The sequence below is a fragment of the Thamnophis elegans genome, chromosome 10 (assembly GCF_009769535.1).
Source record: "Thamnophis elegans isolate rThaEle1 chromosome 10, rThaEle1.pri, whole genome shotgun sequence".
Lineage (NCBI taxonomy): Eukaryota > Metazoa > Chordata > Lepidosauria > Squamata > Colubridae > Thamnophis > Thamnophis elegans.
Genome location: NC_045550.1, coordinates 39,492,378 through 39,508,901, shown reverse-complemented (window position 1 = coordinate 39,508,901; position 16,524 = coordinate 39,492,378). Strand labels below are relative to the sequence as shown.

Sequence of the window (16,524 nt, the reverse complement as noted above, 5' to 3'; positions counted from 1 at the left end):
GTCATTTGGAGTACAACACACCAGATATCACAGTTGTAGAGGGCCAAAATGTACAGTTTATTGATATTGCTGTTCCAGGAGATGCCAGAATTGAAGAAAAAGAACTAGAAAAAATAATGAAATATCGCGACCTGGCCATCGAAGCTACACGGTTATGGATGAAGCATGTAACAGTGATACCCATTGTCATCGGGGCACTTGGTACTATGTCCAAGAATTTTATAAGATACATCAACAAATTGCAGCTTCCTTCAATACCACCAGCAGAACTGCAAAAAAACTGCGCTACTCGGAACATCTTATATTTTAAGAAAGTACTTCGTTGATACCTAGGACGCTGGCAGCAAACAGTATCAACCATTACCACCAGTCACTGGTATTTGTAATGCATTTTTGAATGTTCAGTTGGCTGAGTTTCATGTTTAATGAATAAAGTATATAATAATATAATATTTCTATACCTGGTTGTCCTAAAGGACCTACTGATCCTACTGGGCCAGGTGGGCCTGGAAATCCAGGATGTCCTTGTGGTCCAATAGCATCAATTCCTGGTTGTCCTCTCTCTCCTTTCTTTCCTTTGAGGCCTGGAGAACCTGGCACACCGCTTAGACCAGGTCTTGAAATACCTATAAAACCATGGTAATTGGTTAAAATGCACTTGATGTCTGTTTTTGTAATATGCTTATCAATGAAGATTTAATTGCAACTTAAAAAATAATAATTTCTATTGCTATTTAATCATAGCAGTTATTTTACTGAGATAATTTTATCCTCGGATAACATACATACCTGGACTTCCAATGTCACCCAAGGGACCTTGTAGTCCTGCAAAATATAACTATTTTACTTCAATGAAATGTTGATATTGTTTTTCAATTATCCCATGATAGCAATGTAAACTGGTACATATCTAAGATACTTACAGAAATCAACAGGTATTTTATATAAAAAGTAGACCCCAGGTTCAGTCCCTAACATTTTAATCACAAAGTATTATTTTATGTTATTTATTCAACTTTTTTACACTATTAAGTATAACTACATCAAAATTTGTTTTGATATCATACCTATATCTTGAATAATCTGTCTGCCTATCTATACACAGAGATCACTGGTTTCATGCTAACCTCTTTTCTGATACACATATGCATATGTACACACACACAAATATACATGCCAACACACCATGTATATGAACAAAATCAGTGTAAAACCCGGACTAAAATTGCATGAGGATTCCTGAGACTGGAAAATAATATTTAAAGAATATGGTTTTTTTTCTTCCCTTCCACTTACTTTGTAATGTCATAGTTTCCATTCAAGATGCTTTTGTCTGAGCGGCATGGCTAGTTAGTTCCTCCTAAAACTGACAGTTTCTTACCTATTGGTCCACGCTGACCTTTAGGTCCTGGATATCCTAAGAAGCCCTTATTTCCTTTTGCTCCAGGCATTCCATCATAATACTCAGTCTTTAAAAAAGGGATAGACAAAAAGATGTAGAGAAAAAGAAACAGAAAGAAATTCATGAAGAGAAGAATGTTGTTCATTAGCAACAATAGCTGGCATAATAAACTGTGTGATATTCTAAGATATATGCCCTATAAAAATATTCAAGGATGAATTTCAGATGCTCCTAAAAATACTTCTTTTCTTTTGTGGCTTTACAGCTGAAGAAAGCAACCTCCAAACAGTTTATTTCTATGTATATGCTCAGGTTCATCTATTTAATACAGATTTTGATGTAATAATCCATAATTTGTAACTGAACTCAACTTGCTACCTGTTTTTTTGAGTAGTTAAAGGAAATCAAGTGACTAAAGAGACATCTAGAACATAGAGACAAAGCTCAGAAATAACCAAACATTGCTAAGAATTCAGGTTCAAGACAAAAGAAAGATAAAACAAATAATGATACACAAGAGCCCTGGTTGTTACACTTGATGGATTGTATTTCCTCTAAAAGAATTAGTTCATGGCTTTGGGGCTCAAACAAATAGGGGGAACTTCATTTGATGCACTATTTACCATTTGCATGAGGAAGCCAAAATAGAATCTGCCTGTTCAGATCAGACATTTAAGTAGGACCTATACAAGGTTTTCCCGCCCTGAAAGGTTCATAGATGTAGACAAGATGGCAGGATTTCTCATTGGTGGCCTACGCTTTATAATATGCAAGACGTTACCCTCAGAAGTTCTAATTCTCCATGCTTTTACAAAGAAAGTTAAATTGATGCTATTCCAGTGAACTTAGACTTCTTAATTTTGTTTGGGAAAGCATCTCAATTAGTTAAATATTATTATTATTAATTGTTTCATTTTGGGTTGCATTTTCTTACATCATCCAGAGTCTGTATGGATTGGGGCAGTTTATAAATATTATAAATAAATGATTTAAACTTATTGTAGCAAAATGTTACAACGCATGTAATTAGTACTTACTGGACCTTCATTTCCCATAGGGCCAACTTCACCTTTTATCCCCTACATAAAAACATAAAAACAACTTAGATTGAAGTAATTATGAAAAATACTGTAATTTCTTGTAATGGATTTATGAGAGTGACAATATGTAGACTATTTGAAAATCATGTTTAAAAGAATTGATATTTAACAATTAGAATCAATTTTAACTTAAACTTTTCTAAATGCTTCTGGATTGAATGTTGTGCTGTTTTTTTCTGTGACTAGTTATTATATTCATGACATTTTACTTCTAGATGTCCATTTGTTTCCTAGATCTTCTTGCAGATTTATTTCTGCAAAATATTTTTGTACTATTTGGGTTAAAAATCAATAACATTACAGAATAGTTAATAGGAAAATATATTAGTGTAATGGAGAAAGTATGCAAGAGTAAATTCAAGAGATTTATTATATCCAATCCTTTGCAAATTATTTCCAACTATTATTCTAGAATTATATTGAGTAGTGCATTTCCTTCTTTATGACATATAAATGGAAAATAAGATAACTGGATGACATTGTAGTTGGAATGAACAATTAAATCCAAATGATTAAATAGTGCTTGATCAAATAAGGTAACTGGATGACATTGTAGTTGGAATGAACAATTAAATCCAAATGATTAAATAGTGCTTGATCAGGGAAAAAAAATAAAATCTCTCTCTTTTTTTTTCTTACCTTAGTTCCAAATCTTCCAGGCAATCCTGGCAAACCCTTTTCACCTTTTTCTCCCTGCAGAAATATAATAGGTATTAAATGAGGTTAACATTCTCATACTGTAAACTCTAAATGCCATTTTTATGTTTATGATATTATTTTGAAAAACAATACTCACTGGGCAGATCAATTTTCTTTTAATTATTTACTTTGAATCCATTCTTTACCTATTTTTTTGGCTTTCCAGTTTATTTTCTCTTCTGTTATGAATCTAATGTTTCAAACGTTTCGCTGTTTGACATTTCCTTCTAGATTTTGGTTTTGATTTATTTTAGATTTGTTTCTTCCAGAGCAATTTAGTTTGGGTTGGTACCTAGTTTGGCTTCCTTTACATACCAAAGGTCCAGAATCCATGGTGTTATTCCAAGAAACTGCAAGGAACACACACAACTAAATCTGCTAAAGGAGCAGATTTTTCCATTCTTACTCAACCATATGCACATTTGTACTTGAGCCATTTCTGCAACTGATCTTAGAATTTAATAATTCACCTCTCTATAATTTGAACATTGTTATGTAAGTCATTTTATTTTTGGCAGTAGTATACTGCTTTTCCATATTGCTATTATAGATTCATTTGGAATGTAGTCTCATAAGAATTTGGCAGTATATACATGTAAAAACTAATAATAAATTTAATAATAATTCTTATCATTTATGGTATAAAACAATTTCAATATTTTCTTGTTACCCACAAACCAGGTGAACCAGGACCACCATCCCTTCCTGGCCTGCCCTAATAAAAGAAATAATAAAAGGAACAGTATGTAGTATACAGTGTGATATAGTATAGCATATAATAACCATTATTGCTAAACAAATGCATTACTAATATTTATAAACTTGTACTGAAGCACACCATTTAAATCTAATAAAGCATGATTTAATAAACTGAATACATATAAATGAAGGTCCAATGTTCTTCATTTTTATAAAAAGGCAACTAAACACATAAATTTAAATGTGGGATTGAAAACAGTTTCCACTACAACAGATGGTTTTCAAAAAGGTTTGTCGAAAAGAGTTATGTATACCTGACGGCCAGGGTCTCCAGGGTCTCCTTTAATAGTATAGGAATCACCATATAAACCCTAAAGAGACCCCCCCAAACAATAGATTTTAATTCATGTTAATGCACTGAACATGCAAGTTACAAAACTGAATTAATATTTTAACATCTGGAAAATACAAATGCTGCTGTTAATAAACCTTAATTATTTCTAGCAACAGAAAATTTGTAATGCAATATTTAATGTCACAGAATTCTGGATATGAGTTTCCAATTTTTTCTTCTTGAAGAAAAGATGTGTACAATACAAGACACTTCCATAGAAATATTCAGCCAGTGTATATAAAATATTAATTAACATTTTTTTAGACAAAGAATGTGCCGGTGTCTGCTGCACTTAAATGATCAAGCACTGTTCCCCCTGCTTTGTTTCCCCCTCCCTCTTCATTTCCATTACTGTGTATTTGGGGATCGGTTGTCTTGTTCTTTGTTTTGGTAAATGTAATTTTAATGTTTGCATTTCATTTTGTAGTATGCAGATAAATAAAGTCAGGTGGACATTCTTTATTCTGTGGGTGTAAAGTCAGGTGGACATTCTTTATTCTGTGTATTCAAGTCCTTGGCATTCATAATCCTCCCTGGCTTGATCAAAGTCATGAAAGTAAAAATATGATCATAATTGATAGTTCACAAAAGAAAATATATAGAATTACGGAAAGTTTAGGTGGCAACTGAGATAACAATTAAGAACAACTTACTGGTTCTCCCGAGGGTCCTGGATGTCCTGGAGAACCTTGGTCTCCTTTATCTCCTTTTAATCCCTGTAACAAAGACCTTGAAGTTACTCTTTATTCTCTCTGCTTTTTCTCACCGTTCTCTTATCAAGCAGCAGCCCTGGAATCTTCTCTCCCTCTTTCCTTTCCCACTTAAAAAAAAGGCTTCTCTGTAGATCAAAGCTGAAGCCAAGTTAGTATTTTCATTCTTTTAAAGGACTTTTATTTTTTGTTTCGTTTTTCTAAAGGACAAGGGGGAGGAAGAAGTGGCAGGGCAGAACCTCTGAAGATTTCTTTTCCTTTAAAGATATGAATTTAGAATTCGTGTCCTGCTTCCTGATAATCTATTCCAGCAGCACTCTTTCCCTCCCTCCAGTGGATATTAAACAACAGAAGAATAACTCCTAGTTTGTTCCCAGGCTTAGAAACAAATCAATTACATATACCTTGGGCATTAAGTGATTTGCACAAAATTATAAATTGTTCCTTTATATGCAATCTTTGAATCTAGTCTTTTTTCTCTAAATTCAATTCCCATTCATGGGGTTTTTAGCCTGTTTTTGATAGGAAGGAAGAAAGGAAGAAAGGAAGGAAGGAAGGAAGGAAAGGAAAGGAAAGGAAAGGAAAGGAAAGGAAAGGAAAAGAGGGTGATGGTAATAATGTTGCTGAAATAAGTCCTACTGCATCTCCCATAGTTATCCTGGTTAGGTGGGGCAACCTACTATGATGAAAGAGATCCTTCCTTTCCTTAAATGGTGACAAACAGCATGCATTAGCAACCTAATTCTAGTTCCAGATCCCATTTATTAAAATATCTCTTTAGGCACAGAACTTCCCAAAGAGCCATATAAATACAGCATCTCATACTGTACTGAATCTTAACAATATTATGTTGTTACCGTTGTATTTTCTGCTCCAGTTAATGTTATAATAACTGTTCCAGATGGTCCAGGAGGACCTATTAGTCCACAATCACCCTGAAATAATAATTAAAAAGTATTATTAAAATGGACTTGATAAATTAATAGAAGACAAATTAATGTAAGATAACTATCATTAGTTAACAGTCTGCATGCCTACCAAGTAATTCTTAACACAAGCAGGGTTTATTGGCCTCATGATTTCCTTGTGAGCTTTCTGGATGCAAATGTTTAGCCATTATGAGGCACAGAATGCTCAAATAACAATTTTCATGATCAAACAGGCTTTTCTTCTACTCTTCACTATTTCTATGTATAATTAGGGGATTTAGCATGATGTATACTAAAGAATAGCATTTGAGAAATATACTTACAGCATAGCAGTAGAGTAGACAAATGTGTTTTTATTATCAAATTAAGAAAGTTACTAGTTTTCCTATAATTCATGGATTCAATTTAAACTGATTTTTATTTTTATTGGATAAAAACGAGCAATACTATACAAAATTCACAATAACTGTCTTGCTTAGAACAAAAAAATTGGGGCACAGTTGGGGCTACCTGTATAGATTTATAATGTTGCAGAAGAAACTAAACTAATTGGAAGAAGAGTTATATCCATTATATTGATATATGTTCAATTAGTGGGAAAGCTAAAAAAATAGAAATATGTTAGTTTAATTATAGTAAGAATGAGAGAATTATGTATACTTACCTTTATTCCTTTGGATCCAATAACATTAATACCCATGATACCCTAGAAAGCAAAACCTTCATTTAAAATGCATTCGAAAGTCTAAAACAACATTGACACCATAAGTAAATAGTGCTAAGATAATTATTTGTATTGTTCATGTATATCATAACTTTAACAATACCTTGGGCCCTTGAGGTCCTGCTCTTCCTTCTGTGCCCTAAAATGTACAAAACAAAAATAAAAGTGGGAGTTTTTTTGGTTATAAATGCATTACAAGAATACATTAATTGTTTGAAAATAACAAATAAGAAAAATTGCATATGTTAATATTTTCGATACAATAGTTTACTGGAAGCTTTAGAATATGGGTGCTATCTATTACCACGTTAATTGATGAACTTGTATTACTCTATCATTAAATATGTTTTCTGGACCAGAGGCCACTGCTGGAAGAACAGGCAGAGTCAAAAGCCAAGAAATTGGCCAGCTGTGGGTCTACTTGGAGCTACTTGTTTCAGTGATTCATGCACTCTTCCAGTAGTCTAGATCCAGTAGTCTCGATCTAGACTACTGGAATGCACTCTATATGAGACTTTTGAACATCATTTGACACCTCATATTTTATCAGCTACCTGATGCTATCACCATGCAGCACTAATTGTGAACCCTACAATGTTATCAGAAGAATTCAAGATTCTGCTTTTAATCTATAAAACTGTATATAGGTTCCTTCCCCAAAAAATATTCCAGAACTGAAGAGAGCTGAGATCCAACGACAAATTTCTCCTTTATAGCCCTCATTCTCTGGAATGGCTTCTTCCTGGAAATGAGATTGGCCTCATTCTTAATAACTTTCCAGAAACTAGTGAAAAGGGACTTATTCTGATAGAACCTTCCAGAAACTAATGAAAAGGGAATTATTCTGATAGATCTTGGAGTGATTTTTGATGTAGACCAGGTTATGTAGTATGTTTTAATTTAATTTAAATTTACCATGAGTTGGAAAATTTCAAATACTTTTCATTATTGTGAACCTTCAGGAATTGCAAGATGTGGCAGTATATGCATTTAATAAAAACATGCTAATACATTGTCATTAGCATGTAATGCATTAATATATAATATCACAGATAATATAAAACATCATGTGTTTAATCTGTGAATTGATTGAAAATGATGAAATTCTCAAGAACTACTCAAAGTAGACCTAAAAGTAAAACAATTTGCTTAGGAAGATTTTGCTTATGCAGTTTGTAGTAAAACTGTAAAAAGACTTTGAAGAAGACAAAACAAAAAATAGTTCCCCAAATAAGAAAGAGTTCCCAGGCAAATGGGACAAGAACATTCTGATAAGAAAGGAAAAAGATGTGAGAAACATTAACTAAGCTTTAACATACAAACGAAGTTTTGTATATCAGCAATGTAACGGTATATAAATAAAGGTATAAAAATGTATCTTTGAGATAACAAAACATTAAATTCAGCTTCCAAGTAGAATAAAAGGTAACATTCTATTTAAACTTTTACAAACAATTTAAATTTTCTTACTGGAAAACCTGAAGGGCCTTGTGGTCCAATTGTCCCCGGTAATCCTTGAAGTCCTGGCTTACCCTTTAAGAGATAAATGAGGTTCAAAACTGGTTGTATATAAAATTGCCATCATTATATTAGATAGTCTAAAGATCATCTACCATGGCAAGGCATTTTTAGACTAGGGACCACACCTTCTCTTCCTTCCTTCCTTTGGGCCTACAAAATATATACCCTGTGACACTCTTTTTTTTTTGGATGCGTGATTAATAAACCCAATAGTTCCCGAAATCAGAAATCCTGATCTGCATGATATAATGATTCTAATTTAATTGAAAATTCTGTTATTTTGTATTGTATTATTAAATGTTTACACCAACGATGTTGGCTATATAATAGTACACATGTGATTATACGTTATGAAAATGAAAAATAAAAAAAAACTTTATGAAAATTCTATTATTTCCAATTCCAGTTAAACTGAATATATTTCTTCATTTTTGTACAATTATTTTTCAGAAAATATATTTCAAGCTTACCTGAAATCCAGGCACTCCTGGCAATCCAGGATTACCTTTAGAAGAACTGTAACTTTGATTGAATCCATTTACAGAAGCTCCCTTAAGAATTAAATGGGGAAAGAAACATTTCATTGATCAGAATGGCAGAATTAAATGTAACAAAAATATTTTGATTAACTGTTTAATGGTAAAAAATGATTAACTAACTAAACTAATCAAGAAGAGAAGCAACCTAGAACTAAGAAGAAATTGCCTGACAGTTAGAACAATTAATCAGTGGAATGACTTGCCTCCAGAAATTGTGGATGCTCCAACACAGGACGTTTTTAAGAAGAGATTCAAGATTCAAGATTTAATGAATTTGTATGCTGCCCAATCCCGAAGGACTCCGGGCGGCTTACATAAAAACAGTTTTAAAAATACTAAAAAATTTAAAATACAAAGACAAAGCAAGTTAAAAGAACACAACATGCACTCAACCTTAGTGGGGCTGGAACTCAATCAAGGGTCAACAGCCCCAGGCCTGCCAGAATAGCCAGGTCTTAGTAGACTTTCGAAAGGCCAAGAGAGTGGAGAGGGTCTGGATCCCAGGGGGTAGATCGTTCCATAGGGCCGGGGCAGCTACAGAGAAGGCTCTTCCCCGAGGAGCCACCAGGCGACATTGACTAGTTGATGGCACCCGGAGAAGGCCCATCCTGTGAGATCTTATCGGACGCTGGGAGGTATGTGGCAGGAGGCGGTCCTGTAGATATCCAGGTCCTAGGCCATATAGGGCTTTAAAGGTGATAACCAGCACCTTGAAGCGCGTTCGGAGACCAATAGGGAGCCAGTGCAGCTCGCGGAGGATAGGTGTAACATGGGTGTATCTCGGTACACCCAGTATCACTCGCGCAGCTGCATTCTGGACCAATTATAGTCTCTGAACACTTTTCAGGGGCAGCCCCATGTAGAGCGATTGGACAACCATTTGCCTGAAATGGTATAGGCCTGAGCTTAACCTGAAGGTTGGAGTAGGACATCTTCAAGGTCCCTTCCAACTATGTTATTCTGCTATTCAATTGTTCTATTCTGATTGGTAATAGAAAACCAGAGATCTTATCATTTCCCTTGTTCACTCTTATTCCTTTCATTCACCAACCTTCCTGCAATCTTCATGAGATTAATGACTGTTCTTGTGAGCAGATACCACCACAAAGAAATAATATTATACCAATGTTGTAAATGTAATGCAATCTTGAATATATTGTGATTATTCCCCCCTCCCTCACCCATATTTTATCAGTGGGAAAAACATACACAAGCACACCAAGAGAACTTTGCACGATCAGTGTAAAGTAGTGGTCCCTCATGTTGAAATTGATACTTAGACTAAGAAGATCCAAAGTCAAATTCCCAGCCAGTCATGGAGTAAAGGAGCTCAATTATTCTATTTCAAGGGCTTTTTTGCTATGAGATAAAAAATAAGGACTGACCCCCATTAATATTGATTTCTGCTCCCAGAGAAAGTGTGAGATAACAGGCAATAAAGAAATAATATTGATAAAATGATAGCAAGATTGAAAAAACTTTGAGCAGAATACAGTAATATTAGAGGCAAAGAAATGACTTAGTGTAAGGAAATGAAAACAAGTGTCTGTAGGAGGACCAAGGAGACAAGTATCAAACCATAGATTGTGAATGTCCCAACAAAAACTACAACTACATGCAATTCAATTCCAACAAAACTACAACTTCCTACAAATAAGGAAGGATAGTATTGTGGACTCATTCTAGTTAAGAATGGGTACCTATGTTCCTAGGCTACTGTAGATCATTATTTCATTTTTTTTGGTTTAAGTGTCTCACCTTTTCTCCTTTGACGCCTTTAGAACCCTAGATGGAGAAAAACACATTATAAAACACATTATTATATGAAGAGAAGAAATGCACATTTCTAAAATAGGGACATAGATGCGCAGTGAAATATTTAAAATTGCCAAGTATCTCTAACTGCTACAAAAAAAAAAAAACTAGAATTGACAAAACTATAGGAAATGGGAAAAATAAATCATTGTCTAATTAATTCTATATTTCTGACTGGTCAGACAAAAGAGCCTTACACTCCCCGACAATAGTATTATAAACAGTATGAAGGCCTTTGTCAATTCTCTCTTTGTTCTCCTCATACTTGTTCACCTCACTTCATTCATGGTTGGTACAGGAATTCTGGGAGTTGAAGTCCACAAGTCATAAAGGGGCCAGAGTCCCCCACTTCTGCTCTAGAGTTTCAGGAAGTCTCTTCCATTCTTATATTCAGAGAAATTGTGAAAGCTTTTATTTTTCAATGAGTTTTTGGCTCTAGTTCATTGATGCGTAGCAGTTCATATCTGCATATTTTTGCTTCCGATCTTGTATTATTATCCTGTATCTTGGATTATTATCTTATTATTTATATATTCTTGAGTATGTATTGCTTTGTTATATAGGGTTCGCTATGATAGGTTTGTATCAGGGGTGGGTTCTGGCTTCTTCTACTGCCTGTTCGCTCAAGAAGGTGCTTCGGGCGTGCGCGGTTGACGCGCACTATGCATGCATGCACAGTAGGTAAAAAATACTTCTGTGCATGTGCAGAAGCAAAAAACAAGATGGTGGTGCCTATAGTGCCACCGATAGAACTGGTTCGGGAGCGTTGCCAGCTGAGTTACTACTTACTTGGCCGAACCGGGCTGAACCAGTAGGAACTCACCTCTGGTTTGGATGATTAACAAATACAGGAAGAAAATACAGATCTATCTATCTATCTATCTATCTATCTATCTATCTATCTATCTATCTATCTATCTATCTATCTATCTATCTATCTATCTATCTATCTACAATGAATTTCTTAAATTTCTTAAATATTTGACCAAAACTTACTGGTAATCCTGGAAGTCCCCCCTGTCCTAAGAGTCCTGGAAGACCTGGCTCACCCTGGATGAAAGAAAAAGAGAAGATGGCAAGAAAGGCACTCTCAAGGGTCTCCAGGTAGCATGCTCTGTTACTCCATGTGTACATCCTACTCCAAATGCATCAGAGCTACTAGTTTACTTATGTTTGCAACTTGCATCTTAATGTTATTAATTTCTGTTTCATTCTTACCTTTGTTCCATTGCATCCTGGTATACCTGGAGCTCCATGAGGGCCAGCATTTCCAGGTTCACCCTGAAAGTATTTACAAGATTGTCAAAATAACCATCAATACCATTTCAAAGAACTCAGATCATACTTTCGACTTTGGCAAGCACTTGGCTTATGAAAGTTGGATGTAATACATATATTTTTTTCTGAAAAGTTAGAAATAAAAATAATAAGATGCCTAACTAAATGCAAATATCCAGATTGGTTCAATAAATGTTATTATACTTACTGGAAGACCTGGAGGACCAGAATAACCAGGAATTCCTGGCTTACCCTAAGGAAAAAAGAATGAGAGAAGAGAACAAATTGCACTAAGAATGGATTTAAAACTTAATCATTCAATGTGATTTTAAAATACGGGTAGTCCTCAACTTACAGCAGTTCATTTAGAGACCATTTGAAGTTACAACAACACTGAAAAAAGTGACTTATGACTCTTTTTCACACTTTAAACAACCAATGGTAAACAACCATTACAGCATCCCCATGGTCACATCAAAATTCAGATGCTTGACAACCGACTCATATTTATGACAGTGACTTGAGGTCATGTGATCACCTTTTATGACCTCTTGACAAGCAACTTAATGAGAAAGCCAGATTCACTTAGAAACCATGCTAAGTGATTCACTTAACAATTGTGGCAAGAAAGATTGTAAAATGAACAACCATCTCACATATCAACAGAAATTGTGGGGTCCATTGTGGTCATAAGTTGAGGACCACCTGTATATTAAACAAACAGTTCATTCATTCCAATTATTATTAAAATTTCTTAGAATCCTTTAAAAGGTGCCAACTGAAGTTGCAAGCAAAATGACTGTCATCCCCCAGGAGTGAAACCATCCAGGGACAGCTGTTTTGCAGTCACCTGACAAAGAGCCACTGTTTGGAGTGCCTGTGGATGATCTCCCATCTTCTTATCAAGAGATATTCCAAAGAGATGATTTATTCACCAGCTCTTCATTCTTTGCCATAGTCATTGGCTCTGCTTTTGCAGCGCCATCTGTAATTCCACCATTTCTTCCTTTGGAAGCATTTTATTGCATTTAGGTTTTAGTTTGCTACAATTTAACAGCATGTCCCATTACAAGCAATGGAATGTCACCAATTTTTGATATTGTGTCAATTATTTTTAAATGCTGATTATTATTTTTAATATAATAAAATACCAACCCTTGAACCTTTAACTCCAGCAGGACCTACTGGCCCTGAAAAACCCTACAAAGCAAAGGAAAGTAGAATTAATTTGATTAAAATATTATCTTTATGCAGAAAGCTCAAATATGCATTTTATGTATTTTTTTCTATGTTCTATTCTAATCTCATTTGCCAGATAGGTATTGTAAGACCAAGTGAGAATCACCAAAGTCATTTAACATTTAAATAATAAAAACCCATGTCTATCCTTTAAATCCCTTAGGATGCTATCTATCACCTCAACTATCTTTTTCTCTGCAGGTAGGGAACATTGGATCCCCCATTTTTATTATTTAAGATTACTTATAGGACTTATGTGAAACTTATAGACACCAGTGCAAAAGATTGGCAATATAAAAGCAATAGCGGTACAAAAATGTTCTGTAATAAAATTAAATTTTCATAGTCAGAAAATGTTCTGTATTTTACAATTGTACAGCAACTTTTAACTGATACCAGATCTGCTTTCTGATGTTAAATGGTCCATGGGGTCCACCTATAAGTTAGCTACTTAAATTCAGTCTTTAATATATTCATTTATTAAAGGAGCAAATGCTGAATTAATAGGACCAATACATGCAATATCCCTAGCAGGTATTATTCTAGTTGAGTAATGAAACACCTGAAAAAATCAGGCAAGATCATAAGTCATCAAAGTTGAACAGTTCGTTCTCTTCTAGAAGTGTTTGTGGATGGGAGATAAATATCTTCTGTTGGAGGTATTTATCCTCTAACTCCAAAAACACATATTTTATTGGAAGGAAAAACAATAAAGAGTCACATCAAGGATATAAGATTAAGGGACATGAAAAACAAGTGATAGTTTCTCTGTGGTCTAATGCATCAAATGAGAAAAAACAGTAAAAATGAAGCGATTTTTGTTAATGTTGTTCAAACATCTAATATTGAAATCAGTAAGATTTTAGAATGTCTTCTATAGAATTAGTCTAATTTCTGTATCACAGTTAAATAAGGTTGTTACTTATTTTTGCTAAACAGTTGCTGTTGACAGATCTGAATTAAATAATGTGGCAAAAAACATACCCATTTTTTCATTATTTGTTCAGTTTATCCAAAGAATCAAAATTCATTTATTTACAGAGCATTTAAGAGTTCATACCCCATTTGAGCGAGGCACATTTTTGAAAACATCCCATGATAGAAGTACGATGTATTTTAAATGCTAAGCAGGTACACTTTACAGAGTGGATAGAACAATTGTAGATGGGCTTTGTATTTACTTATGAACTCTCTTTGCTGTATATAGCCTGGAAATGAAATGTTAGACGTCAGGTCCATTGTCAAGCTCATATGGAAATGGAAATGGCAGAATGGAAAGTGAAGTTTCTTGCACCTCTCAGCTCCTCTGAATTGGATCCACTTGTGAAACATTCAATTGGCTATTTTATTATGGTGTCCTTGTTGCTCTTTAAGCTTCCTGGTTTTCTTGCAGACGTTTCATTACCAAACTAGATAACATCATCAGTGATAGCCCACAGTTCAACCCTGTTATAAATATTCTCTTCTATCAGCTATTTTATTGCTCCAGTTTATAATACAGGAATATTCCCAGATTATCAGTTAGCATCTGGACCAGACTTGGGCCAGAATGACATTCAAGGTGGGGGAGTAGGACTTTGTCCTCTTTTGCCCAAATAGGGGTTCCATGATTGACTCCTACCCATTGACTTTGGCAATGAATTATGCATACAGAAACATGCACTTTTCAGCATTATCTAAATCATCAGTAATTCACTCACTGATGTGCAATCATAGTAGATTATAAATACCTTAGGTCCTTGTGGTCCAGGAGGACCTTCTGGGCCATGGAAGCCCATCTGGCCAGGTAGACCAGGGTAACCAGGAAAGCCCTTTTCTCCCTGTAAACAGAATTTAATGATTTAATACTTTATTTTTTAGTTATTCTAGAAACTTAGTATAGTGCTATTCATTGTGTAATTCATTAAATATATACTCATGTAGATAATAAAAATACATCTAGGCAGAAGATATCTACACATCAAGTAAACTGGAAGCATTCTGCTTTGTATAATTCATCACATAAGTACATGAATACATATATGTGAAAACTCATATCAAACAAAGATGCCGTTCTTAAAATGGACATACAAGAATGTGCATATTGGAATGCTATATTGGAAATAAGAAGAGTTTCATTAACTTTCATTACTAGGTAGATAAAAATTATGCAAGCTATTCGGTACCTATTCTAAAAAGAAGCCTACTAAAATATATGTTCAAGACTAGAGCATCAAGAAAGATCTACAATATTTCAAAGAGAACATTGTATGGTCAGATGTTCTCATTTCAAGAGGACATCTGATGATAATCAGAAATATAACACCTCTACTGTTAAATAGACAGAGTTTTGAAACCTTATGGAGGGTCTTAATGGAATTTAATACATGTTCCAATGCAAAAAAAGTCTATCACACAGTAAAGAAAAAACAGTATCTCCACATCCCTTGAGAATTTCTGGTGGAACCAAAGGAACTGGATGGTGGAGTTTTGGTTCGGATATAAAATAATAAAAGCCACTGTACAACAATGTGTATGTTTTCATGGTCTCTGTTACTCTCTCTACCTGGGATCTCTACAAACCATGGCACTCCCTCCCTCCCTAAGAATCATGGCTGAACGTGGCTGTGGAAAGTATTGATTGATTTAAACTATTACGTGCGAGGAAATTAGTCTCGACTCAAACACCACATAGACAAAACTTCTCCAGAATACCCTATCCTCAATGTGCCCCTTCAGTCCTCCAGTTGTGTACTGTGCATTTTCCTCCACTTCATGAAATGAAGCATTTGCCATTGTAAGTAAAGAGACTACCCACCTCCAACACCTTCCTACTTTATATAGTGCCTGGTTGCTTTGTCTGGGCAACTGGGATGACTCAACTAAAAATCTATACTCCCAGGAGTCTTTTCTCATTATTCCATGTACCATCCCTCCCTCCCTCCCTCCCTCCTTCCTTCCCTCCAGTATCTTTATGAGGCTGCAGGACTTGTGGGGGGGGGGGGCGCGAAAGGTCTTTTTTCTATTAGATTCTAATTTTGTTTTGGGGGTTTGGGTTGGGTTTTGTTTTGTGTTGTTCATCCATGTAATGCAACTAAAGTAGAGGTACATTAAATCTCTTTTTTCTTCCAATTTTACATATTTAATGATTTCTAATTCACTAAGGGTGCCTCTTTGAATCATGCTTGCATGCTTAGCTAATTTTGCTTCATCTCTCTGAAATGTTTACTTATTTAATTGCCAACAGAATGCCAGTGCAGTCATCTTGCTCTGCTTCCTTGGTATGATATGATTTACTCATGTCAGTATTATAAATTAGATTTCAGTTATTTTTAAATGCCCATTTTGGGGAGATGTGCTCATTCTTTGGTTGAATGTCTGCAATATACGGAAGCTGTTTAATCAGTATAGCAACACTGTATATTGTAGAATTGCTGAATGCGAATTTAGAATTGCTATGGTATTTTGCTAAACTAATGTGCCTGCTCAACATTAT

The 16,524-nt window shown here is 34.7% G+C and overlaps 1 protein-coding gene across 1 annotated transcript in view; it reads right to left on the bottom strand.

The window, feature by feature from the left end:
- COL4A3 (collagen type IV alpha 3 chain) overlaps positions 1-16,524 on the bottom strand; it is a 69,431-nt gene that overhangs the window by 33,752 nt on the left and 19,155 nt on the right. The window contains exons 3-21 of the mRNA XM_032225330.1: positions 14,780-14,869; positions 12,966-13,010; positions 12,019-12,063; positions 11,751-11,813; positions 11,529-11,582; positions 10,476-10,502; positions 8,649-8,729; positions 8,128-8,190; positions 6,761-6,796; positions 6,598-6,639; positions 5,862-5,939; positions 4,948-5,010; positions 4,215-4,271; positions 3,872-3,916; positions 3,142-3,195; positions 2,440-2,481; positions 1,382-1,469; positions 790-825; positions 462-626 (exon numbers count right to left, since the gene is read on the bottom strand). Of these exons, the coding sequence (XP_032081221.1) occupies positions 462-626; positions 790-825; positions 1,382-1,469; positions 2,440-2,481; positions 3,142-3,195; positions 3,872-3,916; positions 4,215-4,271; positions 4,948-5,010; positions 5,862-5,939; positions 6,598-6,639; positions 6,761-6,796; positions 8,128-8,190; positions 8,649-8,729; positions 10,476-10,502; positions 11,529-11,582; positions 11,751-11,813; positions 12,019-12,063; positions 12,966-13,010; positions 14,780-14,869 (1,174 nt within the window). The remainder of the gene's footprint in view (positions 1-461; positions 627-789; positions 826-1,381; positions 1,470-2,439; positions 2,482-3,141; positions 3,196-3,871; positions 3,917-4,214; positions 4,272-4,947; positions 5,011-5,861; positions 5,940-6,597; positions 6,640-6,760; positions 6,797-8,127; positions 8,191-8,648; positions 8,730-10,475; positions 10,503-11,528; positions 11,583-11,750; positions 11,814-12,018; positions 12,064-12,965; positions 13,011-14,779; positions 14,870-16,524) is intronic.